The 20,957-nt window shown below is 39.5% G+C and overlaps 1 protein-coding gene across 1 annotated transcript; it reads left to right on the top strand.

Moving 5' to 3' along the window:
- Positions 1-1,932: 1,932 nt before the first annotated feature.
- On the top strand, positions 1,933-4,952 carry HAND1 (heart and neural crest derivatives expressed 1). The gene is made up of 2 exons (XM_066589499.1): positions 1,933-2,696; positions 3,795-4,952. The coding sequence occupies exons 1-2, from the start codon at positions 2,199-2,201 to the stop codon at positions 3,894-3,896; spliced, it is 600 nt and encodes a 199-aa protein (XP_066445596.1). The 5' UTR covers positions 1,933-2,198; the 3' UTR covers positions 3,897-4,952.
- Positions 4,953-20,957: the final 16,005 nt, after the last annotated feature.

Here is a 20,957-nt window from a genome sequence, read left to right as displayed (position 1 = left end):
TCTATATCATATATCTATCTATCTATATATATATATATATATATATATATATATATATATATATATATATATATATATATAATCACAACATGGTATCTATCTTCTATATCATATATATATATAATCACAACATGGTATCTATCTTCTATATCATATATCTATATATAATCACAACATGGTATCTATCTTCTCTCTCTCTCTCTCTCTCTATATATATATATATAAAATCACAACATGGTATCTATCTTCTATATCATATATATATATAATCACAACATGGTATCTATCTTCTATATCATATATCTATCTATATATATATATATATATATATATATAATCACAACATGGTATCTATCTTCTCTCTCTCTCTCTCTCTCTCTATATATATATATAGAAAATCACAATATGGTATCTATCTTCTCTCTCTCTCTCTATATATATATATGTATATATATATATAAAATCACAACATGGTATCTATCTTCTCTCTCTCTCTCTCTATATATATATGTATATATATATATAAAATCACAACATGGTATCTATCTTCTATATCATATATATATATATATATATATATATATATATATATATATATATATATAAAATATATAATCACAACATGGTATCTATCTTCTCTACTACATAAATTATAATTATGCACAATAATTAATAATACATTTATAAGAATTAACAATAAATAATAATTGTTATAGTAGTAATAATAATAATTATTATAACAAATATGTCTCTTATTTCTGAAGCAGTACTAATAATGATAACACAAATGATAAATATCTAGCCTAAAGTCAACATTGTAAATCCCATAGTAGTGCGAAGGCAAAATATAACATAAATATAATGTATAGAATAATATATAAATGTATAATAATATAATGAAAATGTGTAATAATCCTACATTAACTAATACTGTATGTCTCCTCGGTGAATTCTGCAGTAGTACTATTACAAAATCTAATCTAAATATAATGTATAATATATAAATGTATAATAATACTAAAATGTATAATAATATAATGAAATTGGGTAATACTGAAATAACTAACTAGTACTAACACAAAATATAAGTATGATGCATAGTAATATAATACACAATACACAAATATATAATATTAATACAAACTATGTATAACATCATAATGAAGATGTATAATAATACACAAAGTGTTTAATACAAAGAAAAGGTATAATAATACTACATTAACACATACTGTATTGCGCCACTATGAATTCTGTGGCAGTACTAGTACTTGCCATTACACCAAATCTATATAATGAATATTATGATTCTTGTGACCTTCAACATCGTAATAAGAATGTTGAGTTTCTACACTATTTCTCGACAATAGTAATAATGAATTGAAGTAATGTTTCCCTACCGTACGAGTAATACTATATTATCTGTGCTGCACATTCTGCTCAAACCAAAAACTTACAACAGTGGATGAAGAAGCAGTTTTAATCCTTTAATACTTACTCGTTCTTCCCCCCCACTCCAATCGAATTACTTAAGAAAGTTTAAAGAAAATTCTTTTTAAAAAATCTATAAAAATGTAAAAACAAATTGTAAAAAAGTTTGACTAACTCTATAAAAATGTTTAAAAAAATCTATTAAATAAAGTGAAAATGCACCATTGTTGGCCTGTTGTGCTGTGAGTTTAATTGATTTAATTGCAGCTGAGACCCCCTATATTCGGACAGAGCATTATTAGGTGAGTGTCCCACAGGCTAGTGGGACTCCAGGTGAATGAGCAGCCTCCCTGCACCCCCCCCCCCCCCTTCCCCTCCTCCTCCTCCTCCTACCAGCTCCCTCTGCTTCTTATTGGCTCCCTGATGATTTTGACATCAGGGCCTGAGCTCATTATAAAGACCCGGAGGAGAGGCAGAAGGGTTAATGTGCTGAGGTGCAGAGCTGGAGCCTGGATAAGATCTGTTATTGTATCTCAGACTTTTCTGAGCCTCCCTAATCTTCAATATATATGTTGGCTTAGCAACTGAGCCCAGTGTACTGCTGGATGCTGGAACCTATAGCTGCTTCTTGACTGGTTGTGATCTTCTGTTTTTTGGAGCCTAAGGATCTTTTCGGATCTGCAGTCTATGGAGAGTTCCTAGAAGTCTGCTAATATAGAAAAGGACAAGAAATTTGCTGGAGGTTGGAGATCTTGGCACCTTCTGCCATGAATATCATTGGGAGTTACCAGCATCATCACCACATGATGCCAGAACCTTATATTTTCACCCCTGGTTCTAGATGCCACCAGGAAAGACCTTTCTTCCAGGGATGGGTCCTAAATCCAGGAGAAGTGTCCCCATCAGAATTTGGCACCCAACCTCCTTATAGCCCTGAGTATGGTACTGTGGGTCCTGCTCAAAACAGCAGCAGTCGCCTGGAGGCACTAGGTGGTCGACTAGCGAGAAGGAAAGGAGTTCCCCCGAAAAAGGAAAGGAGAAGGACGGAAAGTATTAATAGTGCGTTTGCAGAACTCAGAGAATGTATCCCTAATGTGCCAGCTGATACCAAGCTCTCCAAAATAAAGACCCTCAGGTTAGCCACCAGCTACATCGGCTACTTAATGGATGTCTTGGCCAAGGACAATGAGCCAGGGGGCACAGAAGGGTTCAAAGCTGAGCTCAAGAAAATGGACAATAGAGACTGTAAACGGAAGAGAGAAGCTGTGAGTATATCTGCCGTCATATATTATGTGTGATAGATGAATTGATATATATATATATAAATGGATAGATAGGAGATGTATAGATAGATGGATGTTTTTGAAAGTTGAGGATGATTCACCATTTTTTATTTCGAAGAGAAACTGCAAGTATATATCTATATATGCAGTGTAGATAGATAGATATAGGAGTATATATAAGTAGGAGAGAGAAAAAGAAGAAGAAACTAGATTTGCACCAGTCATATTACATGGGTATTCTGTTTACATTATGTTTGTTGATTATCTATCTGGAATATTTCACTTTCTCTGTGTTTATATATATATATATATATATATATATATATATATATATATATATATATATATAAATATCTATATATATATATATATATATATGTATATATAGATAGAGATATATATAGATATATATCCATATATATATATATATAACATTTATATCTATTTCTCTTTTCTTTCTTTCTTTTTCGATTTCTTTCTGCCTTTCTCTCCTTCCTCCACGCCTCTTCCTATATTATTGGCATGATATGGCCCTTTATATACACCATTCTATAATTCTACACTCAGCACTGTAAACATATTCCGTGTCGGCGGTTCAAGTTCTTAAAGGAAAAAGTGAGAAAGTTCTTGAGTCATAAAATCCATTAATGATTCTCAAGAGGTCTCCAAACATAATCCTCAAATGTTGTTGTATTCTAGTATATACAACGCTGCAAATAATCTGGATGATTTGGTTTTTATTTACCATCCATGATACATGACGCTAACCGTAGGAAAGCAGCTGCGCACAGCATGTTTATCCTTTCCTCCCAAGTGGCTCTTGGAAATAAAATATACATTTTTTTTTTCTGGTTTCGAAAATTCTGTAACAAATGAAAGGAAAATTTCAAACCGAACAGATTGTAAAAAATTTTCAAATGTTCAACTTTTTTAGTTTTTAAGGAAATTTCCATTGTATTCGTTTATATTCCATGAAAACGGCAAAGCTGATTATAACACTTTATTTATTATAATATGTAAGTTTTCTAATAGTTTTTTTGCATATTTTTAACAAATTTTGATTCTCTCCTCTTTTTGCAGCAAACTGAAGGAGTTTGGAGTGCTGCACCCCAAGGAGAGAAGAAAATAAAGGGGAGGACAGGGTGGCCACAACAGGTCTGGGCCTTAGAACTAAATCCTTAAGAAGGCCATCATAAGGACCTTAAATGCACTGCTGACTGTATCTGACACAAGGAATATATGCGATGAGCACTCGTCTTCAGGCTGGGGAGGGAAAGAACAGTCATCTGTATTTATGTGCAATTAAAGAAAAAAAAATATATATATATATTTTTTGGACAAAAAAAGGACTTTAAAGAATTTTTTGAAGACAGGCTTGTGCACAAATGATTGCCATGTGTTTTCGTGTTTTTGCGAGAAGACTGCAAATTATAAACTGCCCTCAATAGATTCTTAAAGGGGCAACAAAGTGTATATAAAATCTATATATAAAGCTGGACCATTAGAGATTTGTTACATTGACTCAGGGATTTTTTTTCCTTTTTTTTTTTTATTTAATTTTTAGGGTTTTTTTAGTTTTTTTTTTTCTGAATGCAAACCAGTTTTTTTTCTTCTTTTGTTTCATCGCTTCTTTTTTTGGTAAGACCTCGGCAAATTTCTGAAATTTTTTTACAGCACAAAAAGTGTTACACTGAAAATAAAGTCTTGGTTATTTTGAATAAGACCGTTATTATGTCCATAAGAAAATATTACACCGATATCATTATACCGAATCATGTTATGTGACTAGGAAACAAACAATTTTTTAAATTGAAATTTTAAAATTAACTGAATTTTTTTTATCTGTCCCTCCCCTCATAACTCTAATTTTGCGCTCCCCCCCACCCCCTTAAAGCTCAACCAACTTTACGGTACGGCCACAGGCACGTAAAATGATTTGTAAATTAAAAGCAGAGTGTTGATCATTTTTAGGTGCGCTGGTTTCCTGTGGTGAGGGTTGCCCCCTTCCATAAATTGTTCTTTGTCTGGTTATCTGTAATGACTGAACTCCGATTTTTGTGTTTTTATTCAAATTATCATTTTTTTTTCTTTTGTACATAATAAAAAAAATATTTTGTAATGATCAAAAGTTGAAAGCATTTAACTACCTATGTGTGTGACCTGACTGTAACGTGTATGCTACCTCATGTTTTCATCACCCACCAGAGGAAATGTCTATGTTGTTTTTAACATAAATAGAAAAAATATCACTCAAACAAATTTAATTTCTGGCCTTTTTTTTCCTTTTAAAATTGTTTTGTAGTTTTTTTATCTGCCTACTATCTACCTGATATCTGTTTATCTAATATTTATTTATCTATCTATGTATCTAGCTCCTATGTATCTGTCTATCCCATATCTATCTATTATCTATTTATCTCATATCTATCTATCTATCTATCTCATATCTATCTATCTATCTATCTATCTATCTATCTATCTATCTATCTATCTATCTCATATCTATCTATGTCATATCAATCTCATATCTATTTATCTATCTATCTCATATCTATCTATTTATCTATTTCATATCTATCTCATATTTATCTATCTATGTATCTAGCTCCTATTTATCTGTCTATCCCATATCTATCTAACAATCTCTCTTTGCATACAGCTGATGATGAATCAATTCTAAGTACTTCTGATGCATTTTTAGCTGATGAAGTACATTTCCTTTGCCTGAAATTGATTATTTTGTTGCAACAGACAAAAATCCTTTGGTTGAGTCCTTATGAAATGACACATCCTGTGCACAGAGCCTATATGACTTCTTAGTATGGAGCTGAATAGCCTCCATGCACTTCCATACTGGCCTGTTGCACTTTGTATGTACCGAAATATATTTCCCTAGAACATTTCTGAACATACAGACCCTGATGGAACATGCCAGTCTGATTTGTGCTGACTCCATGTTGTAGAGCGTGCATGCACCTCGTTGACAGCCCTACAATATGGAGCTATACATCCAAATGCATTAGCCCTTAGTATCAGCATTACGTAATCATATGATTTGCACCTGGCTTTAATAAGGCTACATAGAACCTCTGAGCTGTATGGAGCCATAATACGGCACCCACAGAAGTCTATGGGACACGCCATATCTGAGTGCTTCCCATGTGATGCAGAGACACATGGAGGTTTATTTCGGTCAGATTCATGCAAATTCTGGAGGAAAAAATCATATATGTCAACAGATGCCACAATATGACATTAAGGAGTTTTGTTTTGTACATTGGCGCCATACAGCAGCATACAGCGTCATTAGAGCCATACAGCTTGGACCTGTAGTGCTCGATGTAAGAATCCCTAGACATATAGGGGCAAATGAGGAGAGAAAGGCGGCGGATGCAACTGTCCCAATTCATTGGTAAAATACGGCGCACAGTCATCCACCACATGCTGAACGCCAGGATTTATGATGTGCAAAGACTTTGAAAATTTTCAAGATGTGTCACTCATTGATCAGCATTGGACAGCGTTAGAGTTGTGCAAGAATATTCCTCATATCATTATACATATGTTATACAGCTGAGGCAAAGACAAACCATTTTGTCAATCAAAATGCATTTTTAGATACTCACCCCCCACTGTCTTGCTAATTGTGAGGTATGACAAGGTCTGTATTCCCCCGCAATCAAGCTTAACTTACAGACATGAGGGAGAGATAGATAGATATGAGAAAGAAGAATAGATAGATAGACATGAGATAGATAGATAGATAGATAGATGGATATGAGATGGATGATAGATAGATAGATAGATAGATAGATAGATAGATAGATAGATAGATAGATAGATAGATAGACAGACATAAGATAGATAGAAAAATGTGAGATAGATAGATATGAGATAGATAGATAGAAAGAAAGATAAATATTAGGTAGATAGATAGATAGAAAGATGTGAGATAGATAAATATGATAAAGAAAGATGGATATGAGATAGATAGATAGATAGATAGATAGATAGATAGATAGATAGATAGATAGATAGATATGAGATAGATAGATAAATAGATATGAGACAGATAGATAGATATGAGATAGATAGATAGATAGATAGATAGATATGAGATAGATAGATAGATAGATAGATATGAGATAAATAGATATGAGATAGATAGATAGATATGAGATAAATAGATGCGAGATAGATAGATATGAGATAGATAGATAGATAGATAGATAGATATAAGATAGATAGATAGATAGATAGATATGAGATAAATAGATATGAGATAGATAGATAGATAGATATGAGATAAATAGATGCGAGATAGATAGATATGAGATAGATAGATAGATAGATAGATAGATAGATAGATCTTAGATAATAGATATGAGATAGATAGATGTGAGATAGATAGATAGAAAGATAAGAGATAGATATGAGATAGATAGATAGATGGATCTTAGATAATATATATGAGATAGATATGAGATAGATAGGTATGAGATAGATAGTTATGAGATAGATAGTTATGAGATAGATAGATAGATAGATAGATATGAGATAGATAGATAGATAGATAGATAGAAAAGACATAAAAGATTCTTTTTTATTTCTATTATTTGCTTCTTCTATTTGACACCTATAGGCAGATTTAAACCGTATGAGATATACACTTGTATACTGTATGAGATGAGAGTGCTGCATAGTAAGTTATGCACATTTATAGCTGGACCAAAAAGGCCATCCCATTATAATCACTGGCCAGTCATGAAGAAGCAATTTTTGTGACCTCTTGAAAGAATCCGAGCTGGCTTGAAAATTTTAGCCTGGGGGCAAGTACACAGCACTGTCCCATGAGTGACCGACGGTGCAGTTGGCTCAACGAAATCAAACTATATCTGCCAAATTACTACCAAGATTATGTGTCCAATGGTCACCATGGGTGGGTGTAATTTGGGGACGTACAGCAAGCAGCACCATGTGTTACTACCCTTAACCTGTTTACCTATTTATCATAAATATGACCAAAACTAACCCCATTATAAACATACAGCACCAGAATCAAGCTAATATCATGAAAACAATACCAGGACCAAGCTCAGTACATAAATACAGCACCATAACCAAAAATTATATTTATCCAACTTTGTGGTTGGTTTATTTGAAATGGATTATGGGCATATTTTTCCATCCTGGCCCGATAAGGGTCTACTGACCGGAACGCACAGAATGATAGAGGCACATCCTAGTCACAGTGGTTATACAAAGACTGATATTACAACCATGCAGTGACCATATAATGATAGATACTAGTTCTACACAAGCGCTCTTCAGGCTGTACAAGAGATTACAGTGCAGTTATATTTAGAGACTTATAAATGATGTTCTCTCTGGAGTTCTCTTTTCCATCCAGCCCAGACCTCAATAAAGATTTCTTCCAGCCATGACTTGTCTCTGTAAAGTGTACAACACAGACATCTTTGACTCCTTGCTTTTCCAGCATCCAACTAACCCTTTTCAGATCTACATGAAGTCTTCTGCTAACTTAGTTATGTGCCTGTTGGTGCCCTGTCAGCACAATTACTGTACCTGTGAGCACAGTGCCTGCAAAGAATGGCAGAAACCGATAGTGCCCTACTTAGTCCCCCAGAAGGTAATAGTGCACTTCATGGTAAACGAGCCAACCTTTGTGCTGTAAACAGTAACAGTACTCCTTTTAACACCCATTCAAGTCTTTGTGTGCGTTTAAAAAAAAAAACTGCGCTCGTTTGATGCGATTGGGATCAGTTTTTATCACGTGTAACCATGGTAACCGTAGGACTAAAAATTAAATGCCCATGTGAATTACCCTTAGGCTCCTTCACATGATCGTGTTTGTGAATAGAACCCTTTGATTTCAATAGGTTCGTTCTCATAAGAGCGTTTGGAGCACGCATTTCGTGTGTGCGCAAAAAAATAGGTCCTGCTCTATTTTAGTCGTTTTTGCGCAAAAAAATTGCCATAGAAGTCTACGGAAGTTGCGAAATTACACTGTGCAAAACACAGGACAAGGCTTTAGATAGCCATTAAATTCCACGGTCCTGCACACGCAAAAATTACGGTAATATGCGCAGAAACGTGTGTAGCACCCTGATTACTTTGCTCTTCAAACCTTGTTCATGTGCAGATATGCTTCTGCGCTGCAGCGAGCATATTTGCACTAACGCCCCCTTTGGGGGCATTCACACTGGCAGATCTTCTGCACGATTTCTGTGTATCGCGAGCCGCACAGAAATCGTACGTGAAAGGAACTGATTGTTTTTAATGGGTACATTTACATGTGTGATTTTTCTCTTGCGAGAAGAAGCGATGCGAGAGACAAATTGCAGCGTGTTCTATTTTCGGGGGGGATTTTGTTGAAGAATCGCCCCTTCTTCCCTATGGGAGCAGAGAAAATATTGTACATGCAAGTTTCAGGAGAGTGCAATGCCTTTTTGCTCCTGTAGGGGATAATGGGCGATCACAAATGCAGCAATGCAAGTGCGATTTTCTCACAAAGCATAAAAATAGCAGGTTTACAAGCGTGATATCGGTCCGGGTTTTCTGACCTATATTGCACCCGCCCATGTAAATGCACGCTCAGGCTGGACTCGCATGGGTGAAGTAACTCAGACCGATGGCGCACTCTTAAACTTGCGATCTTGGATGTGAGCATGACGTGGGTTTTCTATGTACTTGCGATTTCCACAGGTGCGAAAAAAAACCGCAAGTAATTCCAAAAATTGCATCACACTCACATACGAATCACATGGCAGGAGAAGGTGATTCTTTTAAAGATCCCATAGGAAATAATGGGCGATTGCTTGCGAGGAATCTCCCAAAAAGAGGACATGCAGTGACTCTTCTATCTCGCAGCATCGCTCCGAGAGAACGATCGCTCATGTGAATAAACGCCTTGAAGTCAATGTGTTACTTTCACGCGTAAGTTCCATCCATATCGCTATCGGACGGAACTCGCTTGTCGAGCCCACCCATACGGATCCCCACACCGACAAGGCTTCCAGGGAACAGAAAGTACCCCACTGGAGCACCCGGACATGGATGCATTTTCGCAAGGTCCCCTCCCACAGTAGGGGTTTGTGGGTATAAGAGGTTTTGGCACCTTATCTGGGTATTTTAAGGGCACATTTAAGAATCTTTCCAAAATTGGCGTCAATTAATATTCATTCCAGCGGATTCTCATCCTTCTGTCTTCGTAGACTTAACAGTATAGAAAAAAAATAATTGCTGCGCAGATGAAGCTGCGAGGGGCGGAAAGGGTTAAACATATAAGGGAGAGGCTGGCAGCGGGTCTACATCATACAGGGAAGGGGCACGCCTAGAGTTTGTGGAGCTCCTGTCTCTCTCGGCCACCCCTGGATGTGTCGTGACGGGGGATGATAGGAAGTGATCTGGACTCACAGACACCCCATTAAGGCCTTCAGAACTAATCCAGATTGGAAGCAAATAAACCTCAACTTGTAAATCCATCAATTAACTTTTATGTTTTGCTGCCGCTTATCTGACACAAAACACAGGCGGGAGGGAGGGAGGGAGCACGGGAGACCAGAAGGGCGAGGCATGCACTGAGAGAGGAGGCGCTGGGTAGAGTGCAAGCTTTTCGGAACAGTGCCCTTAATAGTAATGAAGGCATAAACCGTACACAGCGAACGGTCACTTTATTAGAGACCCCAGTCCTTTCACGGTTGGATCTTCGCTGTATGGAAATTAGATCCATGACCCAGGAATGCAGTATATAAATATGCATTTTCCGTGGATCAGTTTGAAGCCACAATAGATGGGAAATCCAGTGATCTGAGCGACTTCCAGCGAGGACCGGTCATTGGCGCTGGATTAGGATGTCACTGCCAACCGCGTGGGGTTTTCTTGTGCAGCGGTGTAGAGAGAATGTGTGATCGAAGAAAAACATCCATCAAAAGGGGATCCTGTAGACGGATACAATTCTTAGGGCTACTTCAGAGCGGCGTATCTGCGCATGCAAAAATTGCGTGCGCAATACACGGAGAATAGAACCGATTCACTCACATTTCCTTTTTTTGCATTTCTCATGTGCGCAAAAAAAAAAAAAAGGCTTGCTCTATCTTTCTGCACATTTGCACATCAGAGGTCTCCATAGATGTCTACGGGGGGTGCACAAAGGAGTGCGCAATATGCGAGGGGATACGCGACATAAAGCGCAAAACCGCTAGGAAAAGAACACATCTTGACCTCATTAGGCTAAATAGCCTTTTAAATCATCATGTGGTAGAGTCCCATGCGCAAAAAAACTGCTCTGCATGCACAATCCTACCTTATCCATAACGCAAATACGTTACGCTGAAGCATGCACATTTGCGCCTTAGGGTCCGTTTACACCGAACGAATTGTCGTTTGAACTAGCAAATGATGTCACAAGTCGCTCGGGCCGCCCGTTTATACAGACAGATATATTGTTGGCTCGTTCACACGGGAAATCTTTCAGTCACTCACATTCTCTGTATAAGCCATTCACTGCCAATGATGATTTGTACGCCTGCATAGAATGAATGACGAAGAAAAAGCGAACAATTTACCGTTCATGGTTGGCTGCGTTTACGCTGAACGATTATTGTTGATTTTCGCTCATTTGAATGATTTTTTTGAATGATAATTGCTCCATGTAAAAAGTTCTTCTGATGAAAGGGGTCAGAGGAGGATGTCAAGAATTGACGAATTGACGAACAGTTGCTGCAGGGTCAAGCAAATTGCTGCTGAATACAACGCTACTCCAACCAATATGTCCAAATGCACAGCCTGTCATTCATCAGCATCGATGGGCTATTTCAGCCTCTCTCTCATTGACACGCTGCGTCGCGGCGGGGAGGGGCCAAAACAGGCATGTCACAGCAGGGAGGAGCCAAAAACTGGGGCAAGGTCAAACACGGCGTGATGCTCGTTCGAGCAACGAGCACCATCGAGTACCCTAATAATCGAACGAGCATCAAGCTCGGCAGAGTACGTTCGCTCAACTCTAGCAGGAACCCTAAGAGAAACCAAAAAGTGAGACTCTAGTTGGACAAATAGTGCAAAAATTGGATCCCTGAGCAGTAGAAAAACATCTTCTTATTAGATGAGACCAGATTTTTGCACCGTATTGATGGGAGGGACAGAATTTGGCGCAAGCAGCATGAATCGATGACCCTTTCCTGTCAGATGTCAACATTTAAAGGGGTTGTCCCGCGCCGAAACGGGGTTTTTTTTTTTTCAACCCCCCCCCCGGTCGGCGCGAGACAACCCCGATGCAGGGAGGTAAAGAAAGCTTACCGGAGCGCTTACCTTAATCCCCGCGCTCCGGTGACTTCAATACTTACCGCTGAAGATGGCCGCCGGGATCCTCTGTCTCCGTGGACCGCAGCTCTTCTGTGCGGTCCATTGCCGATTCCAGCCTCCTGATTGGCTGGAATCGGCACGTGACGGGGCGGAGCTACACGGAGCCTGCATTCTGCACGAGCGGCTCCATAGAAGACAGGAGAAGACCCGGACTGCGCAAGCGCGGCTAATTTGGCCATCGGAGGGCGAAAATTAGTCGGCACCATGGAGACGAGGACGCCAGCAACGGAGCAGGTAAGTAAAAAACTTTTGATAACTTCTGTATGGCTCATAATTAATGCACAATGTATATTACAAAGTGCATTAATATGGCCATACAGAAGTGTATAGACCCACTTGCTGCCGCGGGACAACCCCTTTAAGGTGGAGTTATGGTGTAGGGTCAAGGCAAACCTTGATCCTGTAGATGGATGCCATGATGAGTTGATGCAGTTCTGAAGGCCAAAAGAGGTTCAGCGTACTACTACGCGGGGCTTCTAATAAAGTGGCCGGCCAGTGTAGACCCATTCTAAATCAATGGGATCCATTATAGCTGAAACAGCACACTTTTGACCCTACATTTTATCTACTATTGCAGTTAAGGCTTATTCAAATGACTGGGACTGAGTTGCAATACCAGACACATCCCCTGGTCAAGAGTGGCGCTGTTTTTGCAGAATAGAAAGTAAACCCTTTTTTCATGCCTCCTACTTTGTGGTCATTTTGTAGTGGAATATACAGACCTTTTGCCTTCCTACTGAACTCCACCTATAAAGATGTCGTGCTACAATATCCCTTGCAAAATTTGGCAGCCCCACGAATGTTCCGCCACATAATACGGTCACAAAGGTCAGGCACGTGCAAACCGGCTCAGGTGGCGGACTATTATATACAATATTGCCGTCCAATCCGGAGCGTTGCTCCCGCGAGCCGCAGTCGAATAGCTGCCAAGCTCCATTTAGGCGAAGAGTTCATATTACACAATGCGAGAGAGGCTATAATAGGCTCCGACACAAATAAGGAGCGTCAAAGGGCCGACGATGGAGCGTAACAGTCTATTCCGCAAGGCGGTTTAATGCTGGAGGTGGAAGGCCCATTAGTGTTAATGTGGCAAACTGAAAGGCACCTTTATACTTCTCCCCACGGCAGCCGTACATAACAATCTGGCCTTTATAAAGCCCCTTCTTTCTAGTCCGGGTGGGGAATAAATAACAGACACAAAGAAAAGCCAAGGAACATTAGATCAAAACCCCCAAACCATTTTAATGAGGGAAAACACCTCGGCAGTAATGATCACACTGGGACTGCGAAAGGCCGGCCCGAGAAACCCAGAGGGGCCGCAAAGCACTTTGTGTTGTGCCGGGACTTCCAGGGGCAGCTGCCAACGATTGAAATATAGTGTGGAGGTTCAAATGTGACAAAATGGAAGTAGCAGGCGGGTGGAAGCGGAGCAATGATCTCCGCTGAGGGAACGTGTTCTATGTAGATCATTAGTAATATCGCCTCCCATAAAACACGTAAAATGGATAGAATCGCAGGTTTAACGGGGATGGCCATAAAACGTAATGAAGAATATTGTCAGGCCATCTCCTATGTATTTATATATATATTTGGTCGTGGTGTAGGATAGCGCCCCCTTCTGTTTCCTGGTGCTTATAGTCTTCTAGGTGGCTTAGGAAATGCAGACGTATGTGAGGTGTTCACACGTCGCAGAAACGCCGCAGAAAAACGCAGCGGAAATGTTTACTATTAGAGATGAGCGAACGTACTCGTTAAGGGCGATTTGGCAATCGAGCACCGCTTTTTTCGAGTAACTGACTACTCAGGTGAAAAGATTCGGGGGGCGGCGTGGTGGGGCGGGGGGTAGCAGTGAGGAACAGGGGGGAGCTCTCTCTCTCTCCCCCCCCACTCCCCTCTGCAACCCCCCGCTCACCCTCAGCGCCCCCGAATCTTTTTGCCTGAGTAGTCAGTTACTCGAAAAAAGCTCTGCTTGATTGCGAAATTGCGCTAAACGAGTACGTTCGCTCATCTCTATTTACTATCCGGGCTGCTTCACACGGGCGAATGTGTTTTTGTGCCTGCCTAAGTACAACATAGATGCGCAGAGAATGAAGCGCTTTTGCGTGCCCATCGGCGCATTTTACAGTGAGCTGAACACCCCCATGCCTTTTAGCCTAATGATGTTCTTTTAGTTTTGCGCCATATTTCGCACATCTCATTGTGCGCACATTTCCACACCCCATTCTATGTGGCCCTCTGGTGAGCGAATGCGAACAAGAATGAGAGCATGTTCTAATTTTTTTTTTACAAATGCAAGAAATGCGCAAGAAGGAAATGCGAATGAACCCATTGATATCAATGGGTTCTATCTAGAGATGAGCGAGTAGTGCCTTAGCCGAGTATCTCCCCGCTCGTCTCTAAAGATTCGGGGACCGGCGGGGGGCGGGGAGTGGCGGGGCTGAGCGGGGAGGAACGGAGGGGAGATCTCCCTCTAATTCTCTTGGGTCCGCTCCCCCCCAGCTCCCCGCCGCAACTCACCTGTCACCCGCGCCGGCCCCCGAATCTTTAGAGACGAGCGGCTGAGGCACTACTCGCTCATCTCTAGTTCTGTCCACTGCGTATTGCGCACGCAATTCTTGTGTGCGCAATAAAGCACGCAGGTATACCCATGTGAAGGAATCCTTGGAGTGAAAGGGATTAAGGTAAAGCCTGTTCACATGTAGAGGAAATTTCCTGCTGTAACTCTAACCTGCGGAATTGCCGCATTTCAGCGGTAGAAATTCCGTAGCGAACCCGCAGCGTTTCAACAATCCTTAAAGGGGTTTTCCGGGCATTTACTAGTGATGACCTATCCTCAGTATAGGTCATCAATAGTTGATCAGTAGGGGGTCCACCGCTCAGAATCCCTGTCTCTCATCTGGATCGGACCGCTATCCGTAAAGCTGAGCCGGATGGCTGCATTGCGGTTGGAGATGGAAGTGGAGTAGACCAACTACTGATGACCGATCCCCAGGCTGTTGTTGGTATTGCAGCTCGTATTGCAGTGTTTTATCATGGTGCCCCGTTAAGTCTGCGGCCGCTTTCAAATCGAATTAGCCACTTTTAGCCAATATGAATATTAAAAAATAATCCGAAATAAAATTGAGATAAAAACACGAGTTCTGGCCCAGGAACGTCATCAGGCCGCCGGGTTAGAAGCAGAGAAGCTCTTCACAAGGGCTGCAGTTACAGTCTAATTTTAGAGTGAGAAAGTATGTAAAGTATGGGCTATCTGTGCATGAGCGGGCGAGAAAATCTCACACAAACACCCAGCTTTCCATGTATCACAGCGCCGTATCTGCTGGTCCTGTCAGGAGAAGATAGAGGAGATAATACTAATGGTGGATCCTGATACTCATACATTTACCATCTCTCCAATCATAAACGATATCGCTGCGCTCTTACAAAGATCCACGTCATTCAGTGGAACGTTTATTAAGTGGGGTAAAAGTCAGGAAACACCCAAATAACTGTTATATCGGGGACATAAGGAGGTTCCCCTACACATAAGGTCTGTGACCGATCCCCCCAGAATGAGCAGCTCCGGTCAATTTATAGCTTATTTTGTGGCTGGCTCTAGTGGAAACTTAATCAACAGCCGCTCATCCATCTATCTATCTATCTATCTATTTATCTCATATCTATCTATCTATCTATCTATCTATCTATCTATCTATCTATCTATCCCATATCTATCTCATAGCTATCTCATATTTATCTATCTATCTCATATTTATCTATCTATCTATCTATCTCATATCTATTTATCTATCTATCTCATATCTATCTATCTATCTATCTCATATTTATCTCATATCTATCTATCTATCTCATATCTATCTATCTATCTCATATCTATCTCATATCTATTTATCTATCTATCTCATATCTATTTATCTATCTATCTCATATCTATCTATCTTATATATATTTATCTATCTATCTCATATCTATCTACAGTATGTATCTATTTATCTATCCATATCATATCTATTTATCTATCTATCTCATATCTATCTATTTATCTATCCATATCATATCTATCTCCTACCTATCTATCACATATCTATCTATCTTATATATATATTTATCTATCTATCTAATATCTATCTCCATATCTATCTATCTATCTATCTATCTATCTATCTATCTATCTCATATCTATCTATCTCATATCTATCTACGGTATCTATCTACAGTATCTATCTCTTTATCTAATATCTATCTATCTACAGTATCTATCTATCTATCTCTTTCTCTATCTATCTATCTATCTATCTCATATCTATCTCCTATCTATCTATCTATCTATCTATCTATCTATCTATCTATCTATCTATCTATCTCATATCTATCTCCTATCTATCTATCTATCTATCTATCTATCTATCTATCTATCTCCTATCTATCTATCTATACATCTCATATCTATCTCTCTCATATCTATCTATATTTTTTTTAGAGAAGATGAACTTTTTCAAAAGTTTGGTTCAACTAGTTTGTCAAATTTCATTAAAAAAAAACAACAGCTGGTCTTAGGGTATCTGCTGGAGGAACGACGCAGTCCTGGTACGACTGAACCTGGTTGTTCAGGTGCTGGTGAATATTCCTTTGGTAATGATGATAAAGCCTGTAATATGGTTGACATATTGGATGTGAAAACTTTGTCATCATGTTCTCCGAACTGATTGGGCTTCTGCTACGTGTCAGAGCGGTAGCAATGCCGGAGGAGCATTGACTTAGCGGGGAGCGAAGAGTGGCCCCCCAGTCATGCTTGTGGCCGGTGTCTGCATAGCTTCTCTTGATAAGCCAATTTTGCCTCTGTCTCAGAAAGCAGAAAAAATTCCCCCATTTTGGTTTTATACTGATTGGATCTAAAATTGTGGATATCCAGGAGTCACCACTTCATGCTGATGGTACAGTTGTCAGCGCACAAGCAACACAGCATACAGATCGCCATTCTCACTAGCGTTTCCGAGGGCTGGGTTTCTTCCAACTCGGCCCCATTCTGCCATTGTTGGTCATCATCTTCACTCTCATCATGTTGGGCGTCTGCCTCATCCCATCTCTATGCTGGGGAGCAGCCATTGAGAGACAGCAACCATCGCGAGCCCTGAAGACATAGAGCGAAGATGGAGAGCCAGCCACAGGAGGACAGGGACACTACCTCCCCGCATTGCCAGGCAGCGGTGCAGGAGATTTGCCATGGACACTTCCAACAAGGTAAAGAATGCTGCTTCTTCGGGGCATTTGATGTTAGGGCCTACGGCCAGAATGGGTTTCAGCTGTTCGTATATTTTTATATCTATCTATCTATGTCAAATCTATCTCATATAAATCTATCATATATATATATATATATATATATATATATATATATATATATATATATATATATTTATATATTTATATTTACCTGATATCTATCTATCTATCTCATATTTATCTATAGTCTGCCTCCATAGGATCGAATGGGAGGGGCCACGTGACGGTGTGACGTGATCACGTGACATGCTCCGTGGAGCGCGTTGAGTGGTCTAGCAGCATGGAGATGATGTCACGGTGGGATGGACGTCATCAGCAAACGCCCAAGATGGCGCTGCACAGCGGAGTGGAATCAAGGTGGTCCTCCCCTAACAGCCCACATGGTATATCAAATTTATTATATATAGTGACCAGTAGTAGAGAATATTATGCTTGATAAAGGCGTTTATTGACGCCGAAACGCGTTGCACATGATTTTTGGATGTTATATTTGTTTGTCCTTGTAAAAGAGAGGTTAATCACCTTTGTCTTCTGTTTATGCAATAAACTTCCTTCTTTGGACTCGGGTTATCCGGAAGCTTTCGGAAAACAAGGTATTTCCCAAGAAGCACAGATAAAGTTTTTTTAATTTTTTCTTCATTTCATATCTATCTATACAATATTTATCTATCTATCTCATTTCTATTTAATATTTATCTATCATATCTATCTATATATGTCATATCAATCTATCACATATCTATCTAACATTTATTTATCTATCTATCCATCTGTCTCATATCTATCTATCTCATCTTTATCTAACTATCTCATTTCTATCTATTATGTATCTAACTATCACATCTATCTAATATCTATCTATCCTATTTATCTATCTATACCATTTTTATCTATCTCATTTCTATCTATCATCTATGTATGTATCTATCTATCTCATATCTATCATATCTATCTATCTTTCTATCCAATATCTATCCATCTATTCCATATCTATCTATCTATCTATCTATCTATATCCTATCTATCCATCTATTCCATATCTATCTATCTATCCCATATCTATCATATCTATCTATCTCATCTTTATCTAACTATCTCATTTCTATCTATTATGTATCTAACTATCACATCTATCTAATATCTATCTATCCTATTTATCTAATATTTATCTATCTATACCATTTTTATCTATCTCATTTCTATCTATCTATCTATCTATCATCTATGTATGTATCTATCTATCTCATATCTATCATATCTATCTATCTATATCCTATCTATCCATCTATTCCATATCTATCTATCTATCTATCTATCTATCTATCTATCTATCTATCTATCTATCTATCTCCTATCTATCCCATATCTATCTATCTATCTATCTAGCCATCTATTCCATATCTATCTATCTATCTATGAATCCTGGATGGCAGCCACTTTAGGAATTATTATGGCGCCCATATTACTTGTCACCCAGTTGTTGCCTAAACAGATATCAAAGACGAAACTTGCCCCAAGAAGTTTGGCTCTAGTGCTTCTTTTTTTTCTGAAGTGAATTCTGAGATTTGGGAGACTGTGATGCTTTATAGGCCCCTCTATAGCCCTGTATCAGCAGCCAGTCCGCACCTCTGTATCTCAACGAGTTGTTATAGATCTGTTTATCTGATCTCCTGGGAGCCTGGTCTTATCTTGCAAGTGGTTAAGGAATAGTTAACTTGGAGAGTTCTCCAGACATCTCGGAGCCAAATAAAACAGCATGCTGACACCAGAACCAGAAGGTGGACAGGGGGGCTGCAAGGAGAGAGTAATTGTGGGGTCATCTGGTTAAGCAGGAAAAGGGAACCCACCAGTATGTATTGCCCATGTAGCAATCTGCTGCACGGCTAATAACTTATCTTATTCTCTGATTAAAGGATAAAGAGATAACAAGCAAACTTTTGGTACTTCCTGATGGTGAAGAAGATGGGAAGACCATGGAGAATCTTACGCAATTTATTGTCCAGGTTGTAGATCCGCAGAAACCCGGAACTAAAGCTAAATGTGAAGGTTCAACTCAGAGAACCGCCATCTTTATGTTGGTGAATGCACATATAGCCGTTACCTTATAGATACCTATAGATGGGTCACTTTCTATACGAGCAGAAGACACCACACAATGGGACAGCAATGATGGGAAAATTGAATCTGGCAACTCTGATAGATTGTGGTTTACGCGATTTCCTAATACAACTTCCTAAACAGACCCCAAGGGCTTTCTAGAAGTAGGACCACTCTGGGCCAATTGTCTATCTTTAGTATTGCAGCATTGAAGAGAATGAGGCTGTTCTGCAATACCAGATCTAGCGCACAGCCAAGAGTGGCGCTGTGTTTCGAAAGAAAGGGGAAGACTTTAGTCTAGGCGCAATTTGATATACAGGGTTTCTCAAAATTGTAGAACCACCTGTACTGAATGCAAATGGTTTGACAGATGCTGATCCAATTTAACATACAAGCTGCAGGCAAACCTGTTAGGTCATATTGCCAGCATGACGGCCATTTTGAATCCCGCCATTTTCAAAGCATCTCTAATTTTTCCAATGGAAGGTAGGTGTGTGATGTATCCAAGTTTCACCAGAAAAGCAGCGCTGGATCCCGGCGTCTACAGAGGGGTAAGTATCTCTCTGTTTGTTATTTTACCCCAGGTGGTCCTATTGAAAAGTCGTTTCCACAAACCAGACAACCCTCTTAAAGTAATACAATACATTATATGCACCCCAAAATAGTGCCATTAGTGCCATCAATAGATAATTGGCGGCTTCTGACACTCAGGATCCCTGCCGAACAGCAGACAGTGCTAAAAACAGATAATGTAGTCAACATTGCCCAGGTTGGTATTGTAGGCACAACTCCCAGGGCAACCCAGGGCTCTACAATCGGATAGCGCTATCTGCTTCCAGAGCTGATCATTGGGGATCCTGAGCAGTGAACCCCCACCAATCAACCATTGATGGCCCATCTGAGAAAAGGACATTAATAGTTTAGTCTAGGAAATCCCTTCTAAACTTAGACTCAAGAGGGAAGAGAGTCACAAGGCTTGGCTTTTCCCACAGTACAAACATGCTATAATTAAGAGGGTTGCAGACGTGTGGTTGGCTCTCTTCTGTCTCACTGGAAGGTCCAAGAACCCAATATAAAACCAGTAACAAGGTCCCTCACCTGCCATGTGCTGTTTATAACACTGGTGTTTTGTTATAGGGCAGAGGGGCCTTTGAGATTCAATAGGCACTACTCACCGGGTGCCACTGCTACCTCTGCACCCTCTATAGCTACACCCCTGTCCAGAGGCCATGTTTTTTTAAAATCATCTTTTATTGGAATTTTGTGATAGAAACACGTATCACATTTTACATAAGAGTGCAATGAAGGTACATTGACCACTTTTTGAATCTCCCAATTAGCACTCAGCGGCGAAATAATATACACAAAACCCGTGTGCACTGGGAGTGAGGCCTAGGAAAACAGTCTTGGGCCTTGATTGAGACACGGCAAAATAGAAGATCATCAGAACCATTTCAGAGGCCATGTTTAATAGCACAA

Source organism: Eleutherodactylus coqui, chromosome 2 (assembly GCF_035609145.1).
Source record: "Eleutherodactylus coqui strain aEleCoq1 chromosome 2, aEleCoq1.hap1, whole genome shotgun sequence".
Lineage (NCBI taxonomy): Eukaryota > Metazoa > Chordata > Amphibia > Anura > Eleutherodactylidae > Eleutherodactylus > Eleutherodactylus coqui.
The sequence above is the reverse complement of the archived record's forward strand: the minus strand, read 5'-3'. Positions and strand labels throughout refer to the sequence as shown.

Bases quoted from the DNA above. Each gene is read 5' to 3' on its own strand.
- HAND1 (XM_066589499.1), top strand. From the start codon at position 2,199: ATGAATATCATTGGGAGTTACCAGCATCATCACCACATGATGCCAGAA. The intron at 2,697-3,794 runs GTGAGTATATCT...CTCTTTTTGCAG, and splicing joins GTAAACGGAAGAGAGAAGCT to CAAACTGAAGGAGTTTGGAG.